Raw genomic sequence first — 23,727 nt, forward strand, 5'->3', positions numbered from 1 at the left:
GAAATACCTTTCTAAAAAGAATTCGAGTCAATAAACATACAAGTATAATACAAGCTGAGAAATCTTAATTCATATAATATCAAAAATAGGTCCCCAGACAAAGACACAGCATCACAAAAAGACTAAGTCACTTCTAAAAATGTTTACTTCTTAATTATATACCTAAGAAAAATTACAAAAAAATATTAGCATCCAAAATATTTGCACATGAACACAGGAAAAAAAAAAAATCCTGGAAAGGGATCTACCACAGTTACCACCCTTAGCCATAAACAAACTTGATATAAAATAGAAATAACTGACATAACTACAGTCTTCATTTCTATAACTGGTTGTGTGTGTGTGTGTGTGTGTGTGTGTGTGTATTGGCTGTCTATCTAATTCTAGTACTCACTCTGTATTTCCCTAGCAGCAGACCATGCTTCTTTACTAGAACTGATCCACATAGTCATACATGAGTATCTGGCATTTTTACAGTCCTGCCTGACGGTTGTTTTGGCCACTAGAGGGCAGTTATGAGATGCCGATAGGGCTCTCCTGTAACACGCACTCTTCCTTTCATGGTCTGAATAGGGAATGTTCCCTACCGGCTCACTGCTTTGAGCATGTGATCCATGTGTGTGTGCTACTTTGAAGGCTGTGGAAGGCTTATGTGGCAGGGTCTGGCTGGTGGGAGTAGACTAGAAAGGGGGTGTCTCTGAAGGTCACACCTGGCCCTGGTTCCCACTGCTCTCTCAGGTTCCAGATCTGCAATAGCGTGAACAGCTGCTCCTCTTGACACTCCCACCTCCACTGATGGAGCCACTCCAACCTGCCATCATTGCCGTGATGGACCAATACAATGAGCCAAAATAAATCTTTCCTCCCCTACGTGGTTTCTTTCGGGTATTTGGTCACAGCAATACAAAAGTAAATAACACCCTTTCTTCCCTCCACTGTAGACTACTCTGATTTTCCCTGGGTAATCTAGATTACTCAGCAAAGTCAGCACTGTGGTTCTTCTCCACCTACTGCCTTGGAGTCTAAGAAGCACAGTGCTCAGGATAAAATCAGTCCCTCCACCTGAATAGAAACACTGCCCTTCTCAATATAAGGCAGCAAGGCCAGTGGAGCATACAGTCAGGGGGACAGGAAACAAACAACAGTCCTTGTAGCTGGGCATGGTGGTGCATGCCTTTACACCCAGTCTGTGGAAAACAGAGGCAGGTGGTCTGAGAGGTCAAGACCAGCATGGTTTACAGAGCAAGTTCACGGCCAAACAAGGTTACATTGTGAGACCGTGCCTTTAAAAAGTTCCTAGTACTAGTACTTTACTTGTAAAGCCCTCTGCTGAGATCGCTTCTAATGAGGTTTGACCGGATACACAAATACCTTTATCTCTTTCTACCATTCAGCTAGCACATCAACATTCCTGTTCCCAAGTGTTTGGCCTCCATTTCTGAATCCAGTGTTCCTTCTAAGGTACTGACCGTGAACCGGAGCCACTGGAGGGTACAGTCTCTGGTGCTTTCCACAGCTTTACCTGCTGACTTCTACATTCTGGCTCCTCTCTGTGGGACACATCATGCAACCCATTGAACCTGACCCATTGTACTTATAACCTCTGTAGAAATCCTGTCCCAATCCTGAAGAGACTGAAATCTAGTTGGTCTCTTTCCTGTGTTTATAAAATTATGTCAAGACATTTTTGAGCAAGGAATAGATTTTGTATAATCTACAAACTAGATGGAAGTACTTATGTGAAATATATAAGCACGATATGCGCAGTATTCAGCTCTGTGCTTCTGTTTTACTTATGCTCTGTGTGCCTTTTTCAAGACTTTCTGAGATGGCCTCCCACTAACTCCTTCACCACACCCGCCTGGCAGCAGGACGGCTCATCAGCACTCAGGTGACACCACTGAAGAAACAGACCCTCCGGTCAGGTGACACCACTGAAGAAACAGACCCTCCGGTCTGGCAGAGATGGACAGTTCCACTGTGAGCAAGAAAGTGTATTTGTCTTTAAGCAACCACAATTCCTCACCATCAACAGCATCACCTGCAGCCACTGGCACAAGAATGAACAACAAAAAGAATGAGTAGGAACTGCAACTCATAACATTAGGCCTTAGGGAGAAAAGGAGGGGAAGGCAAGAGAAAGGAATAAAAAGAGGAGTAAAGAGAAACAAATTCTGTCCCATCAGTATACTCATCAAGGCCACAAGGGAGACCAGTATCAATACCACATGCAAGGAAAAACCGGAAGATGTGGTTTCTTTTGAAAGGGGGCCTCCTGGGTACCTTCGCCTATCAGCATAGGAGTCAAACTCATGATCTGAAAGCCGAGTGAGCAGTCCACGCTACTGAGAAATAGTTATCACCAAAGGGTTGGATCACAGAAGTCCTCTAAGGTGGAATGAGTGAAGGGCTGAGCAGAACAAAAAGATAAAGGAGAAAAAGAACTCAGAAGAGTAAGGCAAGAAAGTAGCAGCAACTTTTAGGACAGAAACTGAAATGAAGAACTTCCAGAGGAAGGTGATGAGCAGAACTTTGCAGCATGGCAGGAGATTTAAGTATGGCAGTTGGCAGAGAACAGTGTTTTCATTTGACTGTGATGAAACGTTGAGAATCTGAACCAAGAGTGCTGTGTAGGGAAAAAATGCAAACAGTAAAGACAAATTATTACTAGAAACATGTTTGGACATTGTCATGATCTACATACACACACACGCAGGGAAAAATGCAGGGAGAGAAACGAAGGACCTGCAGGACATTGTCTTCATACAGTCCAGGCCTCATGTGACATACTGGGGTCTTCTAAAAGCTGTTTGCAACTATACAGCGTTGGCCAGCAAAGAAAACCCCTGTGAACCGATCTGGGTTCAAACATTGGGAACTGAGACTACTGGACGCTGTACTCATCTCCAGGCTGGGAATGAAGCTCTGTCCACATCGTGCAGGTACAGGAGGCCTCAAAGCATGACAAGTTGGCACCTCCTCTTTCTGAGTCAATCCAAACCCTACAACAAACAGACCTCTGTTCCACCATTTCAGGAAAAACAGAGACCAGTCTGCATGTGACTTAATCATTTCCCAAAAGACCGTATCCCACGGCTCTGTCAACATGGCCAATGCTACCATCTGCCGACCTCTATCTCACGTTAACTTTATTCTTCCATTCCAATTTTCAAAAGTCCTAAGATACAACATAAAACAAGGCGAGCCATAAATACACAACTTACCTCAGATGCGTCCATTGCCCTGACTCTTTCAGACAGGAGAGGACTGTGCAATCACAGCTGGAAAAGAAGATCAACAGAAATTAACTCACTAGAATGCGTCTTGCTTTCGGATTCCAATGCACAAAGACAGCTGCTGAGGGAGAAAGCCACAACAAAAATCATCCCATGTGGAAACAGTGTGTCACACTTGAAAACTGCCACAACACTGTTCAAGGGGCACCAAGCATTTTATTAACTGATAGCGATCCACCATTCGGTTATGCACAGGTTAAGGGAACTATTTGCCGTTTGCCTAGTAAACTACGTTATTCTGAAGAAATAATGCAATGTTTTAAGGGTGGGCGTTTAATAAACATGATAGGGTCACAGAAATTATATTGTAGAAAGATACTTAGACAACATTACTTAAGTTTCTTGTCAGTTCAGTACAGTTCAATACAGATACACCACATGGAACTGGACGTCTACAGAGGCATCTCTTGTTTTGCATATTTAAATTTCATAGAAAGCATGTCTCATTCAATTTAGACGGTTTCCTCCCAAAACTACAATGGCAAAATGGAACACTGAGTGTATTTACTGCGGGACAGTAGGAGTGAGGTTTCACAATGGCTGGTCTCCCTGCAACCAGGCCTTTGTCTAGCTCCCTCCCACAAATTGCCTCCCTCTGGCCAGTGTAGCTACAATAAATGTGACCTGTAGAGATTTTAGCCTGAGTTTTTTCCAGGGAAACTGGCTGAGATGACAACTCTGTGTTCCCACACCGTGCTTCTACGGCATTTTTAAAAAGAACATTCTTTAAGACACGCGAAGCAAAACACGGGCTCCAGGAAGCCACAGTTCTGAGTGTGGACCCAAAGGAGCTGAAACCACAGTAAGGCAGCTGCGCTCCTCCGTGAACTACCGCTGTGTCATAGCTTTTCCCTCCAGACACAACAGGTTTCTACTGCCACCCTAGAATAGATGCCCTGGGAGACGAAGCGAGAACGCAGTGATGGCTCTGTCTGGGGGAACTTTGGTCTGGATGGCTAATACTCAAGAGGCCCCGCACTAGGGTTCCACCGACTGCTCCCTTCTCAACGACCTCCCCACCAGGGTCCTAACTGGTCAAGGGACTGGACTCCTCAATGCCTTCCTCTCCGGCGAAGCCCTCACAAAACATCACAGTGACAATGTGCAAAGTCCTTTGGACCTGCAGCGTGGGGACCCACACTTGGCCACCTGGCGGAGGGAGAGCTAAACTCAGGAGCCACAGGACGTGGATTCAGAAATTAGGGCCCTGGGTCGGGGCACAGCTTCCGGCACGGAGACAGGTGAGACGAGCGCAGCGCAGGTTCCCAGCCCAGCGCCGTCTGCACCAAGAACAGTCGAGGGGATGAAGACCGACCCCAGGCAGCTCCCGCCGGTTCCGCAGAGGCTGCACTCACCTCGTTGCCGGACGTCAGCCCTGGCGTGGCTTTCACCGAGAAAGAGCGTAGGACCAAACACCCAGGGCCGGACCTCGGCGGAAACCGGAAGCAACATGGCGGAGCCGGAGACAAATCGGGAGAACGCGACCCGCCGCGGAGAGTGGGCCTGATTGGGCAGATCCCGAGACATTACCGTGATTGGAGAGACTCGCTTGAGTGACAGTAAACGTTACCAATCGTTGACGGAGCAAGGCTGACTGGGCGTGTTCTAATTACCACTTTTATTTTGTGGTCCTGTAATTCCCACTTTTCCCACTTCGTCGTGCGGCATCGTTAAGTAAGTTTCTCTACCTGGCTATTCCGTTTAGCATGACGTCCTTCAAGTTAGTCCGTGTCGTCCAGAGTGACGGGATTTTGCCGTTTTTGAGGCGCATTTCACTGGGGACATTCACATTTTCTTTTCATTTACCATGGACACTCGTAAATTCCGTACCTTGACACCTGTGGACAGGCCTGCAGCAGGCAGAAATCAACAGCTCATTGACCTGAAACCCTTTCTTTATATGTTCAGAACTGGAATTGTTGGTTGTTGCTGTAGCTGCATTTTAATCTTTTTGAAGAACCTTCACATTTTCTCTAATGGGTATCTATCCATCCACTTTCAGCTCCTTTTGTAAATGGGTTGCTCATCTACACATGTTCGACAACGCTTGTCAATTTTTCTGTTACTGATAAACTCACTCACACAAGTGGCAACTTACTGTGGTTTTAATTTCCATTTTTCTGAGATTAGCTGATGTTAAAGGGTAACCATTTGCATACCCCGCCAAATTTGGCCAGTTTATATTTCATACCGTACGCATAAAACCATATAGAAATTTCCCTCAGAAGGGTAATATCTGTTGTATTCTTTTTGATAATATATACCTTAAAATTTGTTCATCGTTCAAAGTAACATAGTTTCGTAGCATTTTCATTCAAATATATCGGACCATATTTACATCACCTCTATTTCTCTTGTTCGTTCTACTTTTCTCCTGCCAAGGTTCTGTTACTCTTTCTAAACCATTTCCTTTCATTTTCAGCAGTTAAAAACACTTGCTACACTTTGAGATGATGAACCCAGTATCTATGCTGGGCAGCTCACAACCTCCTATAATTGCATTTTCAGAGGATTCAGTGCTATCTTCTGTTCTTCATGGACACACACACACACACACACACACACACACAAATGTGTGTGTTCCATATATTCACACAGAACACACAAATTAAAATAAAACCAAGTTTCCACTTGTAACTTGTTTTTCTGAGCCTGGCCGACTTTTCTTTTTTATAAAGATGTCAGATTCCAGTGTTTCTGTAAGACATGTTTCCGTCCTTCGTCCATTTTCAGCTAACATGTAGGCAAGATGTCTTGCCTAATTTTAGAAATAATTTAAAAATGATTTACTTGTATGTGTATGTACATACATAAACCTGTGGAAGTCAGAAGAGGCATCAGACTTACAAATGGTTGTGGACTGCCATGTAGGAGTTGGAAAAATGTTCATTTTTATAAAGTGCAATAATTATGTGTTTGACTGAAAGAGTGTAAGACAGGAGTAAGGGTATGTTTCGTTTCAGTTCTACATGAGTAAAGTTAAGCATTCATCTGGGTCTCACAGTCACAGGTGTTTGTTAGTCATACCTTCACCAGCAACATCTCAAGCTCAGGACGTCAGAGGGAACTCCCCTGCCACTGAACCCTGTCTTCCTCTAGTTTGAAGACGGTGTTCCTAGTTGTGGTGGTTTGAATAGGCATGGCCCCACAAACACATGTGTGTGAATACTTGCCCCATAGAGAGAAGCACTATTGTGCCTTGGTGGAGGAAGTGTGTCACTGTGGAGGTGGTCTTTGAGGTCTGCTTCGCTTAAGGAGGCGTTGTGTGGCACACAGTCTCCTTCTGCTTCCTGTGGAGCAAGATGTAGAACTATCACCTCTGCCCCCAGCATCATGACTGCCTGCATGCCACCATGTTTCCTGCCACGATGATGGGCTAAATGGTCTAGATGGACTAAATCTGTGAAACTGTAAGCTAGCCTCAATGAAATGTTTGCCTCTGTGGTCATGGCATCTTTTCACAGCAATAGAATCCCCAACTAAGGCACTAGTCAATGAAGATGTGGTTCTGTAGAACTTTCCCGCAGGTGACAGTTGTTTCAGTGTGGAACAGGCCACTTCTGCTGTCTGAGCCTGGGGAAGAGTCAGGCACAGTCCTCGCGGGCTTTTGGGATGCACTTAAAACTCTGGGTGCCTTGCTTGGATTATCAGGTCAGCATGGAGCCCCTATGCAAGGAGCTATACCCAAGCCTGAGAAATGCTCAGAATGCATCTGTGTTCCACGGTCACTTCAAGTAGGTCTGCATGCTAAACAGCCTGCATGACTCTCAACCATCTTAGTCATTCATGAAATTGTGATACAAAACATAGCCTTAAAAGACGGGGCCACTTCTCTGAGGGGGCGGGCAGTGAATGTGCTAATTCAGACAATCGTTTCTTATGGATTATCTGAGGTAGAAAGTTGTTTTCCACCTGAGATACAGTTCTTTAAGTGCAGAGCAGCAAAGGTTAAAGTCAGAGAATGTTTGCCTTTGCAGAGATTTGATCAGCAATGAGTGTAAGTCAGTATCGTCCTCCGGACCACATGAACCAGGAAAGCTGGGGAAGACAAAATGACATCGGAAATGAGCAGGAGCATTTGTGTCCTTCCATGCTCTTCTGGAAAAGTGAGTCTAAGATACTCTCTCAATGCGTTTCTGTTTTGTTTGTCTCTTTCATGTGTATGTGTGTGGTGTGCATGTATGTGTATATATGTGTTTGAGTCTATGTGGATGTGTGTGTCTGTGACGGAGGCCTTTACCATCTGAACAGTCTTGCTAGCCCTCACAGTATGTTTTGAAAATTTATACTTAAAATCATTATTTACAGAATAAAATTGAGCTCTATTATATTTGTAAATGTTTCATAATTACTTTCCATTAATTTCTCTCTTTTTGTCTTCTATGTTTTGCTTTAGTTTTTTACTTTTAGCATATCAGTTATACTTATTTTAAAAGCTCTAGAACATGTTCTTGAGTTTCTAAAATGCATCATTAAAAAAAAACTTAGGTCACTTAAAAAATACCATTGTACCACCACTTTTTATGTACATGAGCGAATACGAATTCCACTTCATCCAGCATTAGCTAGAACATGATCTATCAGAAAACATTAATAATAAATTGTGTATTTTCACATTATCCATGTATATTTCATTCTGTCATATGGACTGCATGAGAAAACATTTATTTCTGTGTAACTTGATGATAATTTAAGAGAAGGAAATGTCCAAACATTAATAATGTTTAAAACCACAAATCATGATCATGTCTCTTTTGAGAAGAAAGTTAATTTTCATTGATTTCAGATGTTTGATTTGAGATTCAGATGTTTGTCTAACACCAATGTAAGTTTTGAGAGACGAAATTTGATAAATACCCCCAAGATACTGAGCTGGAGTACCGTGACTGTTACATATTAGAAAGCAGGACCCAAACTTCTTACTAAACACTAACCCCTTGTGCGCCCACCCCATAGTCCCCACACTTAGGAAGCTGAGGCAGAAAAAAATGAGTTCAGGGTCATTCCTGACTATGTACTGATTTTGAGGCCACAAAGCTACTTTTGAGATTTTGTCTTTAAAATGAGAAACAAGGGCCCAGAGAGATAGCTCAGCAGCCAAGAACACTAGCTGCCCTTCGAAAGGGCTGTTGTTTGATTTGCAGTACTCACATGGAGGCTCACCACCATTTGTAACTTCAGCTCCAGGAACTGATGCTTTCTGACAAACCCCTCCCTCAGTCCCCTGCACTGACACATGTGGAGGCCAAACACCCATAACATATGAAATAAGATAAATCAAAGAAAAAATCAAACCAAGAATAATCCCCCATTATAGGACAAGGCCACATTTCTCATAGATTGATTTGAGTAAAATTTTAATTAGGAAGGAACTTCAATACTTCACTGAAAGACGGATGGACAGTATCCAATATACATACACACAAAGGCAAATCCCTGAGGCAGGAGACAAAGAACCATGAAAAAAACATCATATTGTAGAGCTTGCGAGAGAGACAGTGACGTTGGCAGTGACAGTGGCTGTTCCTGAAGCATGTAAAGCCCAAAGGGCACATTTGAGAATTGTGAAGATGTTTATTACTAATGTACGAAAGTCACCTTCGTGACCAGTAGAAGACATCCAGTGGAAATCCAGCCATATACGTTATTCACAGTGAAGCAGAGGGAGGAACAGAGGATCTGGCTAAGGAGAGCAATTCTGTTCCACGTGGGGCCTTCCCAGCCGCTTGGTGGAAAGAATGCAACTGAGAGTTCTGCTATAGCTCCAGAGCCTGGAGTGAGGGAGTCGAACAGCCCCAGCTGGCTGGCCATTTCCTGTGTGTAAATTCAGGTTCTGCAAACAGAGATGAGAAGAAGAGTGAATGACTGTCTAGGCCATGCTGTAGTACAAGACTGGGTAATTGGAAATCACGTCAGCATATGGTTGAACACCAACCACCGAACAGCTTCATTAGCTGAATAGAGGTCTCTGGTATCAGACTCTCTTTTCTTCTCTTCCCTTCCTTTCTTCCTTGTCTTTCTGTCTCAAGAATATATCTAGGTATACTTATTACACTTCATTTGAGCCATTCAGTTTTTGTTATTTCTTAGAACATTCTGACACCCGCTGTTTAACTTTTTAAAATTCTAACTATTTATGTTAGGTGGATCTCTGTGAGTTTGAGGCCAGCCTGGTCTACTGAAGTGAGCCCTGGACAGCCAAGACTACACAAAGAAACACTGTCTTGAAAGAAAAAAAAAAAAAAAGGAATTCAATCTATAGCAAAAAAAAATTTAAAAATTTAAATATGGTGAAAATACCTGAACAGATATTTATCAAAACACACACACGTGTGCAGTGGATTCAGGAAACATTCGTAAAATCACTAGAGGGACACATTTTAACATTGTTTTTTTTTTTTTTTTTTTTTTCAAATGTAAAGCCTTCCTTTCCTTCACTGGACTGAATGCCCCTTCACTTTGAAAGGTATTGTTGATATATATTTGATATAATTTCACTTGACTGTGTTTGCTTGCTTGCCTGTGATTTGGTGTCATACCTCCCAAATCAGGTCCAGCCCCAAACCATGGAGTCCTCCTGGATATTTTCTTTCAATATGTTTACAATTTGGAGTCTTATATTTAATACTACATTTCATTTAGGCTGATTTTTGGATGTTGGGGGGAGGTAAGTATTCAGTTTTATTTTTCTCCATGTGCACACCCTTTCCCTCAAACATTGTTGTGAAGAGACCATTTCTACCGTAGTGAATGATTTTAGCTACAGCTGTTCTATATCATGAGACACTAGGATGTCTAGCTGTTCTAACTAAAACCACGTACCACTTTAAAGAGTGAGCCCAGAAACAAGCGTAGGCATTTCCAGCCAAGAGTGGGGATGGCAGGAATGAGGCTGGTACCCAGGGCTTGGCACGTGTCAATCAAAACGAAACAAATCCTGTTGGTCTGTCAGGTGTGGGTGGAGACTTCCCACTCCTCACGTTTCAGAGGCGCACAGTGAGAAAACAGGCCCAGCTCATGAGAACAGCCTCTGCATTCAAGCCAAAGGTCACACAGTGACCACATGCTCCCAGGGTGCCTCCTGTCTGGACACTTCAGAGAAGCACAGTGGCCTGACCTTGGCCTGAGAGGTTGGGCAGTGGCTGTGCTTGATGCAGTGCCTAAGAGCCACACCCGTGCAGGAACACCACCTCCACCCAGAGAAGACAGTAACCCAGACTTGCTGGATGTGAGCAGATTTCAGGTGGGTCTTATGAGGATCGCCTCCTCAGTGACTCCACACCTAACATCTGTGCCCAGTTTGCAAACCAACAGTAGAACTGCCTGACCAGAATGACTGTCTGAGAACACCTGTCCAGTGGACCTCAGGTCCGGCCAGTAGTTCAGGTTCTTTCTTACCCAACCACAGAGCAAAGGTAGCACTGTAGCGAGCTAGAGAGATCACGCACGATTTGGCTGTCTCATATCATTTCCACTCAGCCCTTCCAGAATTGGAGACACATGTAATGTGATAGAACAAAACCCTAAATGAAAAAAAAAAACCAAAAACAAAAAAAAAACAAAAAACAAAACTAACAAAGCTCCAGTAATGGCCCCCAAAGAAATGGAAGTTGGTAACATTTCCAACTTTTCCAAGACTGAGAAAGGATTCTGGCCATTCTCATAAAACAGGTCTGTGAGTTTCAAAAACGCATACACATCCTTCGGAGGGTGTAACTTCAGCTCCAGACACCTTCAGCCAAGTACAGAGTGGAGCAAAGCAAGCCACAGTATTTTCTGCCTTCCCAGGTCGTGTGAAAGTTGTACTGAAATGCCATTATGATCTGTCTTGTACATGCTATAAAAAATACACTATAATCAAGCTATTTTAGTGCTGAAATGTTGTTGTCATTTGCTACGGGGAGAGAAGACATCAATGGACTTTCCCGATGCCAGCCTGCCACAAACCTTCAAAATTTAAAAGATATAATACCTGCAAAATACAATAGAGTGAGGTCTGCCTCATTTTGTAAAGATGAAGGCAAGACATTTGACAGAGAAACTGAAATAGTAAAAAGGACTAGATGAGACGTCAGAGACAGGTTCAGTCACCAGCCTGAAATCTAACAGACAATGCCAAACACAAGCTCAGTCAGTCAGCAGGAAGCTCCAGAGAGCTAGTAGTCCGCCATGACAGGACTGTCAGCAAAGTTCTAAAAGATCCTGGGTGACTGATTCAGCCGTAGAAGAGACATTCATGAGTACTGGCTAGGTGGGGTTTTGTTGTTTAAATTTTGAACTTTCAGTTTGCATTGTTCCAGTATTAGTCACAAAAATTCAAAACACGTTAACTTATTCTTTAGTCAGAGAGAAAAATAAAACTCCAGAAAACAATTCTGTGTAAATAAATACAATTTTGTGGTTTTTAAAAAACATTTAATTCAATACAATTATGGAAACTACTAGACTTTACGCAATTGTATGGAGTTGGGATCTAGATTCCACCAGCCAGTGAGCCAATGTTGGGTAGCTGATGATTGAGGAAGATGTGTGGGGGATCTGAGGAATGCTTCAAGACAACTGAAGCGTTATAAAAGGCATCAACAGCTAAAAATTACATTTCGAGTTAATATCCAACATCTAGCCAACATCTAACTTTAAGCCTGTTCAACAGGAGTGAGTTCATGTGTGGTACTGCAACATACAAATTCATTTTTAAAAGGGGCGGTAACATTATGGTAATATGATGTATGAATTTAGTGTAGGTTTTTTTTTTTTTTTAAACATTTGGGCCTGAAAGTTTGAGAGCAAGTTTCATGCACATGACTTCATGAATGAATCTGACAAACTTGACAGCTAAGCTTTATGTTTTCAGTCCTTGTTCCTAGCAATCCCTTGTATCTCTGTAGTAGTGGCTTTCCCATGGGTCATTTGTCTGGGATGTGATGTCTACAGAAGATGTTCTTGAGGGTGGCTGGTATCATCTGCTAGGGCATGAAGAATTTCAACTTCTGTATTGGCTTTGCTATAGCCATACTTCTCTGTGTGTTTTAATGGACACTGGTTTTGAGCAGGCAAAAGTCAACGTGGACATTCTAAATAAAATCAACGAAGTCACTAACTGGTGTCTGCCCTCCCTTTTTGGAAGTTTTAGGAATAGATTTGACATCACTGTGTTATCCCAGCACCGGAACTGCGTAGATGGCTTTTCTGTAGATAGCTAGCGTGCATTCCCCATGCTCCATGCATAGTCAAAGCGCCACGTAAGAAAGTGATGTGAGGAGGGGCGACACAGAGGCATTAGTGCCTAAGATAATGAGCTGGGGCTTTGGGATGTTGGAAAACTTTTTGTAAATGAAGTGTTTGGACAATAGTCACGGGACTCATTAAGCTAACAGGATGACAACCTCGTGGGGCAGATTTGCAGAGCTCCTTGGTTAGGCTGGTGAGTTAGATCCATAAGCAGACTTCTAATGAAAGTTGGGATCTTTGGGGAAATTAAGAAACTAGAGAGTGAGTGTCACCCTAGAGCTGAAAAAAAAAAAAAAATCAGTGTCCCAGAGCTTTTCCGGGAGGAGTGCGCCAAGAAAGGGAAGCCCCAGCGAATCTGCTGTCTTTGTACGGCTTGAGCTAGAGCAAGCGGGCAGAACTCTGCTGCCTCAGCTGGGGTGCTCTGCTCGCCTTGCCCTCAGTCAGCCTCATCACATATCATGAGAGTAAAGGACTAGGAGTTCACCATTAGAAGAACGGATTTGATTGGGAAATCTCTCCTTTAAAAGATCTGAATAGGGACTGTATCCCATGGGTGGCTCCCATGCGAAGGCTTTGTTGTTGACATTGGTCATTAATCAGAATTCAAAAGCGTGTACTGTTGGGGGCATAACCTCGTTTCCTCATGCCTCCTTTCAGCACATCCTCTGCCCTCATCCTTAACATGCTGCCATGATGGCTCAGTGCTGAAAGTGCACAGAGGGGGCAGGAAAACTTTATTACATCGTCAGCTTTGACAATGACAAACAAATCAGATCTTAAAAACATAATTCCCCATCTATCCATCAAAAAAAACAAACAAACAATGAAGTAAAATAAATAAGCCATACTTCTGTTTTAGGGCTTTTGTAACAAGCATATCTAAAAGAATAAAAGAAATTAAAACTAAGGTACTTAGAAATAATAAATTAAAGGACAAGACACAAGCTTGTAAGAGACTAAAGAGGCAAAAGGGCTAAGTGATTTATATAGAAGAGATCTAATCATTTAAGGAAGAAGTGTATAAATATATATTTCCTAGACAGGATTTCTCTGTGTAGCCTTGGCTGTCCTAGACTTGCTTTGTAGGCCAGGCTGGCTTTGAACTCACAGAAATCTACCTGCCTCTATCCCCCAAGTGTTGAGATTACAGGTGTGCCACTTTACCTGGTAAGGTAAAAATATTTTAAGATAAAAAAACAAACACGAAAAGAGAATACTAGAAATTGTACTAAAATCAAGAGATAAGCTGCAGTTTCTCAGGTGTTGGTTTGGTTTGTCTACGTATTACAGCTTCTAGCGAGATTGTGTTTGGGTGAGAACAGGACCTCTGAAGTACCGAGTTGTCAGTGATGCTTGGTGAACATGTTTCTGTAAGACCCCAGGGAATCCTAATGTGTTCTGTTCATCGTAAGACTTTTAAAAAGTTTGTCGCTGACCAACCTTGCCTGTTTCTGAATTTACCACAGCTGGTCACTCCCTGTCGACTTGCTCATTTCTAGGGAAGCTGTCTCAGTTAGACTTTCTATTACTGCGAATAGACGCCATGACCACGGCAGTTCTCATAAGGAAACATTTCAATGGGGCTGGTTCACAGGTCAGAGGTTTAGTCCCTTATTGTCATGGTGGGCAGCATGGTGGCGCCCAGGCACACGTGGAACTGGAAAGGTAGCTGAGAGCTCTATATCTAGATCGACAGGCAGCAGGAAGAGAGTGAGACATCGGGCTTGGCTTGAGCATCTGACACCTCAGGCCCACCCTCCGTGACATACTTCCTCCAACAAAGCCACACCTCTTGATAGTGCCACTCCCTATGAATATATGGGGGGCCATCAGAGAAGCTGTTTTGGGTCAGATAGTCTGACTTATTTTTTCAGTTGTTCTTGGGGTCATTTTCAGTTATTTTGAAATGAGTTTGTCTATCTGGGGAAGAAAACCTGCAATACAATTTTTTGAATTAACCTTACTATAATGTATAAATTAATGGGATTTACTAATATTTTCATATGTGTATCCGTTATGAATTGGCCCAGTCTATACATCCCTCTACTGCCCTTGATGCCTTTACCACTCCCTCTTAGCATCCTTCCTAGATGGTAGAAGTCCCTCTGAATTTATTTCTGTTCTCTCTCATTCCACACTTTCCATTCTAGGTATACATACTCCACTGTGTACTTCTGGAAGACTGTCTTATTCTTTTCCATAAGAATGTGAGAATGTATGGAGTCGGTCTCGCTGTGTCTGGTTTGTTTCACTCAAGCGTGTTCTGGAAACTTATGAGTTACTTTGCAAAACAGTGAAACTAACATACCACGTCTTCTAAAAAAAAAAAATCAAACATTAAATGTTACAAAAAGCTCTTAAACAGAAGGAAATGCTCCTGACCCTGGATTTTACAATGGATTCCTAAATATGACACAGAATAACCTGAGTCACAACATTATAAAAAACAGTCAGGTTATTACATAGTTATATTGTTACATTGTTATGATACAGTGTTATAGTCCACCTCATTGACAAAGTGTATCAAGGAGGATGGTCAAGTGAGTAAATGGTTTATCAAGCAGCCCAAGCAACTGGAGTTAAATATTCACAGAGCCTACACCTGAAAGTGCTCTGAAGTCTGAATATATAAATGTATCTCTCGAATCCAAAATAAAAGTACTACAATTTGAAAAGAGGAGAGGGATAGGGATTTGGTATCATAGAGTAGGATGCTCCAGATGGTCCTTGCTTCCACAAAATGGTCCATTCAGCGGCTCTCAGGCTCAGACCTTCTGTGAGGTTCCAGAAAACAGAGGCTGCCGTCCAAGGTTCCATGAGAACCTCATGAACACATACTGGCCCAGTGCCCACCCCATGCAGCACCACATGGTGTGAAGGAGGAGCAAAGCCTCAGGTTCTCCCTGCAGTGAGGAAGACAAGAGTGGAGTTAGTTCTAGTGTTTCAGCTTTTGTGGGTACTCTCTGGATGGGAGTGCACACATCACGGGTCTGGAGACACTAGGACTGAAAGAGCTATGTGGTGTGACTGAGCCGCAGGACTCCAGGTCCAGGGGACAGGAATTAGGCAGCACATGATGAAGATCTTCATGGAGGAACTGGCGAAATTTGTTCTCGCTATATGGACTCTGAAAGCTCAGAGAGGATCCATTAGTTTCCTGAGCAAAGCTGGACTGGTCAGGAAGAGTGTGAAGAAAGGTTGCTTAGTGAATTTTCGGATGTCTGGATCCCGTGTAAGCTCACAGGAAATATGAAGAGAGATCCGGGATACCGGAGGCAGAAGGTTCAGACACAGTTAAGACCCACCATCCAACAGGAAGGAGAAGGTATATGCTCTGCTTGTCCACATCATTGGTATATGACGCAGAAGCACACAGCGTGGGAGGGCTGGAGGATGCAAGCCAAGGTAGCAGAGAGGCAGGGGTCAGTCATGGCTGGGCCCAACACAACTCTGCAGCCACAGATGCGATTTCACCTGCAGCTGCAAGGTTTGACAGCGCGGGGGGAGTTTAAGTGTGAGTGTGGCCATACCAAACCAGCATCGCTCTGAGTGTAGTTGGAGTATGAAGCGTTGTAGGGTTGGGGGCATCTTATAAGATGCAGAGCAAGAAGAGAAGAGTTGTTTGCTTGCTTGCTTCCTTCTTCTTTTTTATTTTTTAAAACATTGTCCATTTCAGAGTACAATGTCCTCTTGTCCATTTGTTTCTATCTTTAAAAACTATGTCACCAATGTTTTAACCCATAGATCTGTATTGAGAAGAACGTGTCACAAGCTGGAAGCTTTCTTTTGTTTGTGTGCGCATGTGTGTGTCTGTGTGGGTGTTAAGTATGTCCATGCCGCCTCTGTGTTCATGTCTGCAGGGGCCAGGAGACAGCAGTGGATCGGCAGGAACTAGGATTGCAGCAGTTATGAACTGCCCAAAGCTGGTGCTGGGAATTTAGCTCAGGTTTCCCAGAAAGTTGCAAGCACTCTTAACCTCTGAGCATTCTCTCCAGAGAGAAAGTGGAGACAGTAAGGAGACTTGGCTGAGACCAGTGCAGATTTAGACTCAGCAAGAGATGGCTCACAATTCCATTTGATTTTCTTTTTTCCACTGTGGCGTTGTCTATTTTTTTTTTATTTTTTCCATAAATTCATTTAGTCACTTTACAGCCTGATCAAAGCCCCGTTCCCTCCTCTCCACCCAGTCCTACCTTCACACCCCCTTCCTCTATTTTCCCTCCTCTGCTCCTCAGAGAAGGGGAGGCACTTCCATGGGTACCAACCCACCCTGGCACCTCAAGTCACAGCGGGGCTCAGTGCATCCTCTCCCACTGAGGCCAGACAAGGCAGCCCAGCTAGGGGAAAGAGATCCAAAGGCAGGCTTCAGAGTCAGAGTCAGCTCTCACTCCAATTGTTCGGGGACCCAAATAAAGAAAAAGCTGCACATCTGCTATATATGCTTAGGGGCATAAGTCCAGCCAATGTATGTTCTTTGGCTGGTGGTTCGATCTCTGTGAGCCTCCATGGGTAGTTTACTCTGTAGGTCTTCTTGTGGTGCCCTTGACCTCTCTACCTCCCTCAATCCTTTCTCCCACTCTTCTATAAAACTCCCCAAGCTTGGCCTATTGTTTGGCTGTGGGTCTCTGCATTTGTTTCTGTCAGCTGCTGGATGAAGCGTCTCAGAAGACAGTTATGCTAGGCTCCTGCCTGCAAGCATGATAGAGTGTCATTAATAGTGTCATGTGTAGTCTCTCTTCCATGGAGTGGGTCTCGAGTTGGGCCAGTCATTGAGTTGCCATTACCTCAATCTCCACACTGTCTTTATCCCTATACTTCTTGTAGGCAAGACAGATTTTGGGTGGAAGGTTTTGCAGGTGGTTTGGTGTCCCCCTTCCTCCACAGGCCGTCTCACCTGCCTATAGGAGGTAGCAACGTCAGGCTCCATAACAACCCCCCCACCCCCAGCTAGGGTCACTCCCATAGACTTTCAGGAGCCTCCCCTGGCCCAGAGATGCCCCCTCCTCACCAATTTCTGTTCCTAGTCCTCCACCCTCAGCCCCACCCTTGCTCTCTCTACACCTGGTCCCCCACTGCTGTTAGCTTCCCCACATCCTCTCCCACCCAGTTCCCTCTACACCTTTATCTACTTCAGATATCCATTTTATTTCCCCTTCTGAGTGAGATGCAATTATTCTCCCTTGGGCCTTTCTTGTTACTTAGCTTCTTTGGGTCTGTGGATTGTAGCATGGTTGTCCTGTATTTTATGGATAATATCCGCCTATAAGTGAGTATATACTATGCATGTCTTTCTGGCTCTGAGTTATCTCACTCAAGATGATATTTTCTAGTTCTATCCATTTGCCTACAAATTGTATGATGTCTTTGTTTTTAATGGCTGAGTAGTAGTCCATTGTGTAAATGTACCATAGTTCCTTTATCCACTCTTTGGTCGAGGGACATCTATGTTATTCCCAGCTTCTAGATATTACAAAGAAAGCTGCTATGAACGTAGTTGAGCAAGGGCCCTTGTCGTATGGTGGGGCATCTTCTAGCTATATTCTCAGGAGTGGTATAGCTGGCTCTTGAGTTAGAACTGTTATTCCCAATTTTCTAAGAAACCGCCAGATTAATTTCCAAAGTAGTTGAACAAGGTTGCACTTCCACCATTAGTGGAGGAGGGTTCCCTTTGCTGCACATCTTCTCTAGTATGAACTATCGCCTGCCTTTTTGATTTCAGGCATCCTGATGGGTATAAGATGGAATCTCAGAGTCATTTTGATTTGCATTTTTCTGATGGATAAGGACATTGAACATTTCTTTAAGTGCTTCTCAGCCATTAGAGGTTCATCAATTGAGAATTTTCTGCTTAGCTCTGTATTCCATTTTAATTGGGTTATTTGGTTTGTTGGTTTTTAGTTTCTTGAGTTCATTATGTATTTAGGACATTAGCCCTCTGTTAGATGTAGGCTGAAAATCCTTTTCCATTCTGTAGGCTGCTGTTTTGTCCTATTGACAGTGTCCTTCTCCTTGCAGAAGCTTTTCAGTTTCTTTTTTTTTTTTTAAAGATTCATTTATTATTTCTACAGTATTCTGTACTGCATATGTGCCTCAGGGCAGCAGAGGGCATCAGATCTTACTATAGATGGTTGTGAGCCACCATGTGGTTTCTGGGGATTGAACTCAGGACCTTTGGAAGAGCAGACAGTGCTCTTAACCGCTGAGCCATCTCTCCAGCCCCAGCTTTTCAGTTTCATGAGGTCCCATTTATTAATTGTTGATCTTAGAGCCTGTGCTCTTGGTGTTCTGTTCAAAAAGTGGTCTCCTGTGCCAGTGTGTTCAAGTCTATTTCCCATTTTCTCTTCTATTAGGTTTAATGTATCCAGTTTTATATTGAGGCCTTTGATCCACTTGGAATTGAGTGTTGTGTTGGGTGATAAATAGGGATCTATGTGCATTCTTCTACATGCAGACATCTAGTTAGACCAGCACTATTTGTTGAAGATGCTTTCTTTCTTTCTTTTTTTTTTCGTTGTATGATTTTGTCAATTACTATCCTGATAAAACCCCTTTTTCTCTTTGTATTGCTTCCTGAGTAGCTGTCCTTTCCTTTCTTTTCTCTGTGAGAGTTGGGAAGATCCTATTTTGTCAAATCTTCTCTGATTCGCCACTTTTCCTGTCATTCAGACATCACTTTCAAACAATCACTACAAACTATTTTTACCTCCATTGTTTGGTATTAAAGGGATGTACCACCACGCCTGGATCTAAGCTTTCCTTTACCTGAACTTGCTCTATGTCAGGCTGGCCTTGAGCACAGATTTCCTTGCCTCTGTCTCCTTTATTAAAGGGGGATTTGTGTTCCAGCCAGATCACACAGGCCTAGAAGGCCTTTGGATGTGATCTCTTGCCAGAGCAGCCATGTTCTAAATTAAAATTCCTCTACACAGCTCATGGGATTTCATAGGAAACAGTAACTCCATCAGAAACTGGAATAAGACCATTCCAGTGATAAAGAATCTGACTTTATTTGGCTTCTGTCCTGAGCACCCCAAGAGGTTGAATTGATAGATAATGGACTCATTTGTTTGGCAGGGGACATTTCAAGGTCAGGCTGGTGTTCAGGCTGCAATAGAAAGTCAGCATCATTGTAGAAAAGCCTCCAGCATCGGGAGAAAGGGAAAAGTGTCCCAAGTGGAAAACCCGATTCATTGGAGTTAGGCACCATCTGGTGAAAATCCAAATAATTTAAAAGAAAAAGCCTGAGGGATCGGGACACGGCTGGGATACAGAGTTAATAAAATGTAACTGATAAAAAAATAAAAAAAAATAAAACAAAAAAAAGAAAAACAAAACAAAACAAAAAAAATAAAAGAAAAAGCCTAAGTCAAAGGGTTCCCTGGTCCTCAAAAGCAACTTCATAGGTGAAAGTGTTTCTCTAGGGTTAGCACACAGACGCTGGTTCAAGGGTTGAGCTACCTCTTGAGCTGGAAGCAGAACTTTGTAGTGCTGTGGGTCTATCTGTGTGTACTAGCTCTGAAGACAAAGATGCAAGATGGAGGGGTCATGAGCATGGCTGAGGCCAGGCACTGTATGTGTCCATGCCCACAAAGATTCCTTAGTCCTGTCCTAGGTAAATATAATTGTGTTTTACCTTTGTCCTGTTTTCAAAACTGCAGGAAACTTGGGGTTTTTACCATGACTTCTGCACTCTCTCCTCCCTACCCAGCTCCTTCAAATATTTCTCCTTCCATTGATGGGACATATCTCCTAATCTGTATCAGGAATCCCAGGTAAGACCAAAGCCACTTCTGTCCCACCCAGAGGACACAGCAGCTGTGCTTTCCACAAACTTTGCCCTTTCCCAAGCACTTTTGCCTTTTCTAAGGGAAATGCCCACGCTGCCCCCTCCGGTTGCCCAGACTGTGGTACAGCACCCAGACTGCAGCCAGGGCCTTCATCAGCCCCCACACCTGCACTCCTTCCTTCCATCTGACATGGAGGTGATCAGGAGGCCCTCAGCCAAATAGTGGTGCAGTCAAGGACATTGGGAATGCAGGACAAGGGTGGGAGCCTTGGCGCTCCTGTTCAGCCACCTGTGACCAGTGTCTTCTCTGGAAATGCTAAAGAACCAGAAAACCATGCTCAGAGCAGCAGACACTTCCGTGGGTGTAGCGTGCTCTACTAAACCCAACCAGCAGGCTGCACAGTTGGCATCAGTGGGTGTTGGGAGGGGGTCATGTTTGCCACACACTGAGCTCTCTCACAGCTGAGTCCACAGAGAGCTCTGGCCCAGGGCCAGGCTGCGAGGCTGATGTCTGAGGGAGATCACAGATGCTTGCTTTGTTTTTACCATTTTCTAATTGTCCAGTGAGGGCTCATCATCAGATACTGAGCATCTCTGCAGGCAGAGGAGGATGACAGCATGTTCCTGTACTCACACAACCCCAGAGGGGGGAAAAACAGCAGTGGATAAATAAGTATGAAGTATGAAGTCAAGGTCTCTAGGAACAGGGATTTATAGAAACCTAGAACTCAGTTCATTTCACGTTAAGTGTGTTCCTCAATAGAGGACATTTGATCAACAGTATTGGTGGAATGGTTTTTCAAGTTTAAAAAAAAAGGCTCTTAAGAAAAATAATGGTATCACTACTAAAGAAAGTGTGTATGAGAGGTGAATCAGCAAAAGAAAGTAAATGAGACCCAGAAAATAGAAAATATAGAAAATGTGTTAACAAGTAAAAATTTAAAAATCTCTATCCTTTAACATGCTGAAATGTTCATAAGAGTTGCTTTGCTTCAGTACATAAAAAACAAATACACAGGCCTGCTTCTCACTTGACTCCATGGAGAATTTAAAAGCAAGAGAACTTTGGCAGATGTGCCCCCTTTCTCCCCTCCCCGATAGCTCCCTTCCCCTCTCTTTCCCTCTCCCTCTCCTGCTCCTTAGTTCTTCGAAATGCCATTCAGATAAGCTACTGCTTTAGCTTTCTGATAAAAGCCATGCCTCTGTAGACAACATGGACCTGCATACCCATGTTCTGAGCCTGCCTGTTATTTCTGTCCCCTCCTTTAGCTGTGTGCGGCACTGCATCTGAACACAATTTGAGCAGGCATGTCCAATCACACAAGAGCGACCCACTTCATCCTCAGGGGCTTCTCAGATGCCCCCCAGCTGAGATTGCTGGTCATCCCATTTTTCTTGCCTGTTTACATGTTTGGCCTCCCGGGGAACAGCTCCATCATCACAGCTGTGATGACACACAGCAGGCTCCACTCCCCCATGTACTCCTTCCTTAAGAATCTCTCTTTCCTGGACATGTCCTATACCTTAGCCACTATCCCCTGTGATCTCCTTCACAGGGTCAGGACTCATTTCGCATCTCGAGTGTGTAGCCCAGCTGTACATATTTATCACACTCTCTGCTACTGAATGCTTTCTACTCACAGCCATGGCTTATGACTGTTGCCTGGCCATCCCCAGACCACTGCTCTATAGAACCAGCATGAGCCAGAAATGTTGCTCTGAGCTGGTGGTCACTGCCTGGGTGAGTGGGGCCACCTACTCAGCCTTCCACACTTTCAACACCTTCTTCCTCCCCAACTGTGGAATCAGTGTTGTTGAACACTTCTTCTGTGACATCCCTCCTGTCATGAGACTGTCCTGTGCCGATTACCACCTCAATAAGAAGGTGGGCTTTGCTGTCAGCAGTTGTATTATCATGAGCTCCTTCGCGCTCACTTTCCACTCCTATGTCAGCATTGTGTCCACGGTCCTTTGCATCCCCTCGGTGGATGGCAGGTGGAAGGCCTTTTCTATCTGCTCCTCTCACCTGACCACGGTCACCTTGTTTTATGGAACTGGAAGCTTCATGTACCTGAGGCCTGCCTCTCGGTACTCCCCGACCCAGGGTCGCCTGGCATCTATTTTCTACTCTGTCCCCACACCTTCTTTGAATCCACTTGTCTATTGTCTGAGGAGCAAAGGTATGAAGTTTGTTCTACAGAAACTTTATTGTGGAAGAAAGTATTGAGTCCTACAAGATTGCAGTGTCTGGCTCTGATGGCTATTGATGGAGCCAGTCAGTTCACAACCCACACCAACCCTTTCCCTTCTATGACACTTGACATTGCTGATCAAACCACTTGTAGGACCTATCGGAGTGTCCCCAGTCTCTGCAGGTGCGCTTACTCCCTCCCAGTGACCTTTCACCTTAGCAGCCTGTAGTCTCCAGCAGCAGAAGCATACACTCATATTTCTCCAGAAACACCCACAAGTCTTGTTTAGGTTTTTTTTTTTTAAGCCAGATATAGTGGCTCAGGCTTGTATTAACTGGGAAGGTGGAGGCAGGAGGGTCAGGAGTGCAAATCCTGCCTCAGCTGTAGAGTGAGTTTAGAGTCAGCCCCCATGGGTCTCTACCTCAAAACAAACCCAGCAGGGGCTGTGGCCCAGGCACTAAGAGCACTTCCTGCTGTATCAGAGGACCTGTGCTAAGTTCCCAGCACCCACATGGTAGCTGACAATCATTCATAATTCCAGGTCCAGGGGATCCAACCTCTCTTCTGACCTCCGGGGGCACCGCACGCTTATGGTGCGGTGCATACATTCAGGCAAAACACTCATACATGACAAAAATAATCAAAGCTGCCAAACTCTCCTCCCTACCTGATATAGTTGTGGAATTCATGTTTTCTGTTTTTTTGTTTTTTGTTTTTTTTTTTTTTTGTTTGTTTTGTTTTAACTGTACTCATTACAGGAGACATCCATCTCAGGATGACAAAGGTCATCAGCCTGGTGTAAAGGCCACTAATCTGAATTTTCATTTTTTTTTTTTTCTTTTCTTAAGACAGGGTTTCTCTGTGTCTCTGTGACAGGATTTGGCTGTCCTAGACTTGCTTTATAGACCTTGAATTCTTGAACTCACACAGATCCGCCTGCTTCTCCCTCCCGAGTGCTGGGATCACAGGTGTATGCTACTGCCCCTGGCAAATTTTCAATTTTTTTTTAACCTACTTTTCCTGGATATTCCATAAGAAATGCATATTATCATTCTAGCTGTTCCTTCCCCTTTAATGTCAAATTGTTGTACCCTTCAGTCATTTGGACCATCCTCTGATTTTGCCCCATGCTGACGAATTTTTAAGCATTCCCCAAATCCTTTACTTGTATCTAAATAGCCATCTTCACCCCCACACTCCCAACCCCATGCCCTAAACATCT

At 43.8% G+C, this 23,727-nt stretch overlaps 2 protein-coding genes and 1 pseudogene across 4 annotated transcripts in view; 2 read left to right on the forward strand and 1 right to left on the reverse strand.

Annotated features, from left to right (window-relative positions):
- The window catches only part of LOC110552183 (zinc finger protein 39-like), a 35,112-nt gene extending 30,346 nt beyond the window's left edge, over positions 1 to 4,766 (reverse strand). The window contains exons 1-2 of the mRNA XM_060365011.1: positions 4,652 to 4,766; positions 3,225 to 3,281 (exon numbers count right to left, since the gene is read on the reverse strand). Of these exons, the coding sequence (XP_060220994.1) occupies positions 3,225 to 3,239 (15 nt within the window). The 5' untranslated portion in view covers positions 3,240 to 3,281; positions 4,652 to 4,766. The remainder of the gene's footprint in view (positions 1 to 3,224; positions 3,282 to 4,651) is intronic.
- Positions 4,767 to 4,927: 161 nt separating this feature from the next.
- Positions 4,928 to 23,727, forward strand: part of Cfap144 (cilia and flagella associated protein 144) — a 28,349-nt gene continuing 9,549 nt past the window's right edge. For 2 of the 3 annotated variants that reach the window (XM_060363656.1, XM_060363658.1), the window contains exons 1-2: positions 4,928 to 4,970; positions 7,274 to 7,402. In XM_060363656.1, the coding sequence (XP_060219639.1) occupies positions 7,288 to 7,402 (115 nt within the window). In that variant the 5' untranslated portion in view covers positions 4,928 to 4,970; positions 7,274 to 7,287. Of the gene's footprint in view, positions 4,971 to 7,273; positions 7,403 to 15,668; positions 15,853 to 23,727 lie in introns of those variants that run through there. The other variant, XM_060363657.1, reaches the window with a different exon arrangement.
- On the forward strand, positions 21,616 to 22,702 carry LOC110552164 (olfactory receptor 5AR1-like; annotated as a pseudogene).

This window comes from Meriones unguiculatus, chromosome 11 (genome assembly GCF_030254825.1).
Source record: "Meriones unguiculatus strain TT.TT164.6M chromosome 11, Bangor_MerUng_6.1, whole genome shotgun sequence".
Lineage (NCBI taxonomy): Eukaryota > Metazoa > Chordata > Mammalia > Rodentia > Muridae > Meriones > Meriones unguiculatus.